General features: G+C 43.6%; 1 gene segment (V, D, J or C); it reads right to left on the reverse strand.

The window, feature by feature from the left end:
- Positions 1–400: 400 nt before the first annotated feature.
- Positions 401–7,783, reverse strand: LOC116748675. The segment is given in 4 exon segments: positions 401–507; positions 4,940–4,948; positions 7,294–7,617; positions 7,702–7,783. Coding segments are annotated over 4 exon segments (486 nt in total).
- Positions 7,784–8,312: the final 529 nt, after the last annotated feature.

Genomic DNA, 8,312 nt, shown 5'->3' on the forward strand with positions numbered 1-8,312 from the left:
ATATGGGAAATATGTTTCATTGTGTGATTGTTCCAGAGTAAACCCTTAGAACCTATATGTCATCCTACATATGCACACACATCCCGTGATGTAGCTGTCATTGTTACCCTCATATTAGAGTTGTAAACTGTACCCAGAGGAATTGAGCGTGTGTGTACCGTCCAAGGAGAAACATGGGGTGCCCGTTAGATCCAGCATCTGCACCTGAGCTGTGCGCCAGGCTGCTCCCTGGAACCTACTAGTGGACAGAGTTGGAGTTTCTGGGTGAGGTTTGCAGATACCCTCCTGTAATGAGGTCACGATGACTTTGCTGTCTTCTTGTGTTTACCTAAAATGTATGGAGGGGGTCGGGGTGATGAGAAGTATTTTCAAGAGTCTCTTATGTTTCAGTATCTTCCCTTCACTCCTTCCGTCCCAAGTCATGCATTTCTTCATTTGTAATTACTTTAATGAGGTTCTTGACATGTACTAAAGCGCACACACTCAGAATGAACACTGTGATGAATACTGACGGAGGCACCAGCATTATCAGGAGAGAACAAGTCAATTCCTCTCGTTATTTTCAGTAGTTTCTGTGTTTCCTCCTTCCTGTCCCTTCTTATCTTCCATCCTGTCGCCACATCACCGTTGATCTTCCCTTGTTACTTCAGGTTAGTTTTCGTGTTCTACAATTCATAAAAGTGGGATGATATTGTATGTATTCTTATTGTTATGGCTTATTTTACTCAGCACAAATAGTTGTGAACACTATCATGTTATTGTGTGTGTCAGGAATCCTTGGTCTTAGTAACAGGTTGCATTTAAAGAATGATCATATCATGATTGGCTTATTTATTAAGCTGATGTGTGATATTGGAATTGTTTCCAGTTTCTGGTTGTTACAATAAAGCTGATACTCGTCTTGGAGATGAAGAGAGATGAGAAGCTGAGAAAACGTTTCTTATTTAATGTTCTTAAAACAGCCTCAAGATTTGGGAAGTTGCACATTATCAAAATCTCACCAATATATCAGATAATTAGAGAACGAAGAGAGCAACAAGTTTAAGTCTTGGAGAGACAAATGCTCACAGAATAACAAAGAATAAGGTTGTTAACCCTGACATAGGCTGCTGAACGGAACAAAAACTACTACAAGATTAAACTATAAACAGATACGTTGAGGTCGAGTGTCGTTAGGGTGTAATAGTGCCCCAACGTCTCCTAAGTAACTACCTCGCCAGTGTCAGCGTGGTCCTGCTAAAGTGTGAGTCAGATGGTGTTACCTCTCTATCCACACAGGTGTGTCTTCCTACCTGGGACAGCCCAGGAGTCCTGCCTGAGCTTAGGTCCTCCTACATCCTGGGGAGGAGGACATTGGCCGTGGACTTGGATCTGCACTGTTTCATAGCATTTGCGCTCACAGTGTGACCTTTGCCCCTCATCCAGTCCCACTGTGCCATATACTTACCACATATGGAATAGGATCACACGCGGAAATGAATAATAATGATCCAGGTTCTGATTGATGCACAAAACCCTGTCACAACCCTTGACAGTTTCCACTGAGAGCAGCTCTTTATTTTGTTCACCGTCTCTGCTTAGGGAGTGTCTGGAGGAGAAGCCCACCCTGCCCCATGCAGGGTCGCTGTGAGAGGCTCAAGTTCAGCTATAGGACCTGCTCCTGTGAGGAACACTCACGTGTAAGGGAGGCTGACCCTGACTGTAGGCTGGGGGCTCAGCCGGGTCTGAGGGCTGGGATTTGTGTCCACCTCGTGTGGACATTGCTTGGGCTGTGACATCCTTTTAGCACAATGCCTGGGTCAGCTGAGTGTTCTCTGCATCAGAGCCCATTCTCCGTGCAGTCACTTACACACCTAGACAGAGCTTAATGTAAGACCCCAGAAGTCATGCTTGTAATATTTACATAACTGAGTGGAAACTTACAGCTCCATCATTGACTGCCCATGAATTATTGTGGTCTCTTCATTTACAACTGAGAAAAAGTGCAAGCAACAAATATGTTCTTCCACAAATTAGTACATAAACAATGAGTGATGTATCCATGCTGTGGAATTGTATTCAACAGTTTAAATATTAAAGTATTGTACCACGAAAGGACATGAGGGAATCCTAAATGCATATTGCTAATTAAAAAACCGGTCTGAAAACGTTCAATTTCACCTATTTCACATTTGGGAAGACTTCAGTCTATATATAAACCTATCAGATGAGCATTTAGCAGGAATTGGGGAGAAGGTGTTTGATACGTGAAACATGGGCAATATTTAAGGATAGTGAAATTCTTCTCTATGAAATTGCAGTGGTGGAAACATTGCACTATGAACTTGTCAAAATATGTAAAGTAATGGCAGAAAGAGTGAACCTTATTGAATATAAATATAAATGCCACTTATAAGAAGGCGACTCAAGGATGGAAGGATGCACACTGTATAGATGATAGCTAATATCATAGTGAATCTATGAATTAGCATGTCAGTAGAAGGTGGGAAAATAGGTTTTGACCTAAGTGACTTTGGAAATGAGTGGAGTCTGATGGCTAAGTTCTAAGCCACTGCACGTAAGCACTAGAGCCTGGTGGATAACGGTATTTCCATCAGGAGTCAGGCTAAGCGTTCAGTTCCAACTGTGCATGTGGACTTGAACAATTAGTAGCTGGATGGCATCGGTGGAGCCAGGCTTCTCACTGTCGGATGGAAAGTAACAGAGAAGCAAGGGAAAAGGCTGGATTTCCCCAAGTGATGTTGCCCTAGGATCGGAGATGTAAGAATGATCTCACTTTTACCTCCACACAGGTCAGAAGGTGAGATACAGAGCTAGTTGCAGACGTGTGTGTGTATACATGGGTAGAGAACACAGATATATTTCCAAGGTCTTTTAGCTTATAGGGTCTAGAGCCAATGCTCCCAGTAGACAGGACACCAACATTAGTATCCTAATACCCAGTCTTCTGATTCCTATTACTATTCTCCAGAAAAGGGTCCGCAACTCAGCTGAGGCATGGCTAATTCTAGGGCCAGAGAAGAGAATACACACGATTATCCTGCAGATTCTTGTAGCACCAGAAAGTGAGGAAGTTCACACAAATGGATGGGGACCCATAAAGGGGATACAGGAGACAATCTGAAAGAGCTCCCCATGGCTGACAAGTGGTCACAATTACAGAAGCAAAGAAAATGCCTTAGTATATGACCTTAACACAGGGTATGAAACAAATACCGTGATTCTTACTTATATAAAGAGATTGAATAAATATATCTAATGGGGAAGGTCGGATAAATCTCCCTTAAGGAATAACTTCAGTTACCTCATCATGGTCATCCTCCCTTCAAGAAGGTGAACTTCCCCTCCATCCCTGAAAGTGGCCTGGAGTATGGACATGGCAGAAATTATGGGTGCCCTTGAGTTACAAGATGAATTTTTAGATATAATACACCAAACATCATTCATAATATAAATTTGTAATTTTTCTGTATCCATTAAAAATATTGTTCCGAAAACAACAATAGCAATAGTAAGAATAACTTCACTGATAAGGGAATTAGGCACAGACTTGGAGAATGTGCTTTCTAGTATCATATTTATAAGGACTATTATCATGAATATACAGCAAATTAACAGCTCAACAACAGCAACAAATAATGAAAAGAATGTACTCTGTGCCAGTGATTTGAAGATACTTACACATAGAAGAGATAAAGGTTTTAAAAAGATTCTTCATTAAGGAAACATAAAATAACACGACGATGAAATACTGCTACTCACTTATTACAACAGTGAAAGCACAAAATAATAAAAAATTTAAATACTGGGGATGATGTAGAGCAAAAGGCCCCTCATCCGCTTGCTGGAAGGAATGCCAATGGCCGCCAATTGGAATATATTTGTCGATTTCTTAGAGAGAAAACCAGACACTCAACAAGTGATTGAAGAGTGAGCTAGAAAAGTATTTACAAAAGTGTTAAAAATATTTATGTTAATACAAATAACTTCATACGGGTTCTTGTATCATGTTTACACCTTCGAGCCTTTACCACTCCCTAAATATGGGTTATGTAGTCAGTTTTTATGTTTATTTTACATACGATTAGGATATACTTGTTTCTGTTCCCTTTTATCTATCTCTCTATTTTATCTAATTATCTATTATGAATCTCCACACTAGATGACAAGGTACAGGAAACAAAGCCCACATGTTACAGCCAGGCCTGTGTCCCGACATTTCAAAATGTCCTCTGAGGAGAGAATGCCTGCAGTGCTGTATGGACATCAATTTCCGAATATCAACCTGACTCATACTATTCAAGTGAAAGGCATTGCATCAGACAGGACTGGAGAGATTTTCAGGATGAGAGGAATTGGAAATCCATCTGATGCTGGAAAGCAGATTTAAAGTTCAACAGTAAAAATTATTTATGTCATTAAACGATTAAAAACTTGAAAACTATTAACAGAAAGTAGTGACTAACCTTCAAATAAAGGTGTCATGGAGAAATATTTCTGTGCAGCTCTTCCAAAGATAGATGAGGAAAGACAGACAAGTCTGACTCCATGAAAAAGTCTCAAGATTAGAGACAAGAAAGTTCCCTGGAATCATTGTGGATGAGGCTTCCAGGGGTGCCAGTGATCCAGTGGAAAAACCACAGCTTCTGATCGAAAATCCCTCCATCCCAAGCTCTGCACCTGCCCTGAAATGGGTCCTCTTGTTTCCTAATGACCCTGATCGCCCCCTGGTGGTTGGAGCGGCCCCTGCAGGGAGGGTCGTGTCTGGACTCACCCTGACTTCTCACTGAACCAACTGGGACAGTAACACAGGGCTGTGTCCTAGGTCATCACGGAGCTGAGCTGCAGGGAAAACTTAATTTGTGAGGTGTCTCTGGAGGTGGAGAGTCATTTCTGGAGAGACATCTTGTATGCTGTGCTATTCCCAGGACCAAAGCACCCCAGTCACCTCAGCCCTTTCCCTGGGGGCTGAGGGATCCAGTCCCAGCAGCCAGCACTGTTTGTGATGGAGAATCCAGAGACTGAGCGGGTAAGGGAGAGGGTCTTCAATAGTCCTGGGCCCGATTCCTGCACCAGCACCTGGGACACGACACCTGGTGAAGGAGAAACAAGGAGACACCCAGTTCACAGATGTCATCCCATAACTCCACCTTCCTCAGACCCAGGAGATGCTGACAGCTGAGGGATGCCCGCAAGAGGAGGAATGAGCAGAAGATTTTCATGTTCATTTTGATCAATGCTTTGACTTTCAGAGAGTTATGTCAGTGAAGATGAGAACCCTGACTCTGAGTAGCACAGATGCTGTGCTTTCCCCTTGAGCCTGGGTGTGATGTGCAGGTGGGAGGGATGCTTCCATATAAAGATGGTCATGGACTGTCCTTCTCTAGGGTTGTGGAGGAGGGTGCTGTCTGAGATCCAGGGTGGACACAGCTTCATGTCACCTCTGAAGAATGGCTGATATTTCTTTACCAATACGTTACTTACATTTCCATATATGTCTATCTGCGTCTATATTATAGGTGTACTCGTTGGCTAGTGTGGCCATTACAGAATAACAGACTGGGTGGATTGAACAACAGCAATGGATTCCTCTCAGGCCTGGAGGCAAGAAGTCTAAGGTCACGGTGTCAGCAGGTTTGGGTCCTTCTCAGGCCTTTCTCCTTTGCTTGCAGGTGGACCTCTTCTCACTGAGTCCTCAGATGGTCTTTTCTCTGTGTGTCTGTGTGCATCCCTGGTTTACTTGTCTGTTCAGTATTCCTCTTCTTAAGAGTGACAAAGACCCCTGACCACCCCTTTGCCAACAGGATCCTTGTAATTCTCTTCTCAACTAGTCTTGACCTGTGGGCTTCTGTGTTTATATGTGCGTGGCCAGGTTTTGTCAAGAGCCCTGCTAAGTGAGAATAATGAGAATCCCCTACCCTTGAACTCTGATCACCCTCAGTATTTGATCAAAGCCATCAAACCTCCTATCACCCACGCGGTATCTGATCACCCTGGTCAGCCTTTGGCAAAAATCCTTTCGAGTCTATGTAAATACAGCTTAAGATCCCCCTTAGCCTGTATTTCTTCTGCTAATAATTTCCAGTCCACTCCACCCCACCCTCTTCTTGGCCATAAGACCCCACTTGAAATGCTGTATTTGGAATAAGGCCAAGTTTCCAAAGCTGCATCCCATATGCAGCAGCGAGTTTTGTCTTCATGTTCTACATGAGATTTATATTGGATACATGAATATCAATCCCACAGTCCACGGCCATATAATCATGCCGGAATGAAGCTGATCTGTCATGTATATTTTCCCTAAGTCCACTCACAGCCACTTGTGCGTAGGGACACTAGACTGTTCCTCAGCCCTATGCCTGGCACTACTTTAAACAATTGCCAAGAATCACAGAACTGTGAAAAGCATGGCAGTAATTTGACCCCAGAAAGTGCTCATTTACATGACGGGGGTTAAAAGTAGAAAAGGGAGTATCTCCTTGACAGACCTCAGATGGAAATGTGTGTGTGTGTGTGTGTGTGTGTGTGTGTGTGTGTGTGTGTGTTGGGTGATTCAAAGAACCGGCCACATTGTAAATGTCCGTGAAAGATCACAAAATGACAGCATTCATTTTGGGATGCTAATAAAAGCTAGCAAGTAGCTGAATTTGTAAATATGTAATCTGTGAATAACGAGGATCATTGCATGTGCAGAATTGGGGCGCTCTGGCTCTAGAGTCTGTAACACTGCATGTTGCAGAACTCAACCTGCTTGTGCAGGTTGACTGAAAGCAGGATGGTGTGTCTCTTCCTTCCACATGTACAAAAAAGGACAAAAGTTAATAATGTTTAAAAGTCTCAGGTGCCTTCTTGGGATATTTACCAGTTTCACAAGCATCAGTCTCACACTGAACATTACAGTGAGGCTCAGGGTTGTACTGAGCTCCTTTGTGAAAAAGGAAACTAAAGACATGAAAAACAACCTTAATTCCTGTATACTATATGTGTGTGTGTATGTATAGATATAGATATATTTATATAAATATAACTATAATAAAAATAAAATTAAGCAAATATGTACATGTACACAAATTTTCTAGACACAACATAATCCACAACAATGAAATAGCAGGATACAGAACAGGGTGTCTGGTGGAGGTCCTGAGCAGGAAGGGGAAAGCACAGGTTCTAACAAGAATCCCCTCCCAGCCCATATATGCACCTGCCACAGGCCTCAGCCCTGTACTTGGTGGGTCCTGTGCGACCCCTGGTGGTAACGGGCATCCGTGCAGGGAGGTTTGTGTCTGGGCTCACACTGACTTCCCCTCACTGTGTCTCTCGCACAGTAATACACGGCTGTGTCCTCAGTTGTCAGGCTGCTCAGCGATAAGTAGACTTGGCTCTTGGAGGTGTCCGTGGTGATGCTGAGCCGGGACTTAAGAGTTGAGTTATAATATGCGCTTCCACCATCATATATCATCCCGACCGACTCCAGCCCCTTTCCTGGAGGATGTCGGACCCAGTCTACAGCATAGCTGGTTAATGAGAATCCAGAGACAGTGCAGGTGAGGGAGAGGGTCTGTGAGGGCTTCACCAGGCTGGGTCCCGACTCCTGCAGCTGCACCTGGGACAGGGCACCTGTGGACAGAGAGAACCACGGTGACTCATGGGCTCAGATGCAGCTTCCCCATGTGTTCACGTCTGAATCCCTGAGACACTCACCTCTGGGAGCTGACACCAGGAAGAGGAAGAACCACAGTGGATTCATCTTCCTGCAGATGGGAATCACGAAGCCCAGAAAATCTCTTCAAGCATGAGGAGAAACCCGAATTTAAGTGAACAGGTACTTTGTTTTTACCTTGTGACATAAGGGGATGTTTGCATACGGGAGGGACCAGTCTATAAATTCGGAAAGTAGTGAACGGAGGACCCAGCCTCTGGGGCTCCACCTGTGGAGGGTGCTGACTGTGCCCTCAGAGAACGCAGCCCCACCTGGGGTCCTCTCTCTATGCCTGGGGATCTCTTTGTCCTGGAATGAAATGATGCTGAAGGGCTAGTCAGGAAATCAGCTGTGCTCAAGTATTAACGGCAGATTTGGGGAATAGACTTTAATCCCATGGACGTATATATTTCACATCAATACCCTTCATATATTCAGGGTCCTCCAAGATGTCAGACACAGACTCTTGTTTTTTCTTCTCTGCATTACCTCATGTTTATTTCTTGGATGTGCAAGTGTTTGAGACAAACTATACAGGTAATATTGACAGTGAATTCAGACAAAGTTAGGTAAAATTTAATGTTTATCAGAATTCACAGCGGATTTCATGTTT

The sequence above is a fragment of the Phocoena sinus genome, chromosome 2 (assembly GCF_008692025.1).
Source record: "Phocoena sinus isolate mPhoSin1 chromosome 2, mPhoSin1.pri, whole genome shotgun sequence".
In the NCBI taxonomy this organism is placed as follows: Eukaryota; Metazoa; Chordata; class Mammalia; order Artiodactyla; family Phocoenidae; genus Phocoena; species Phocoena sinus.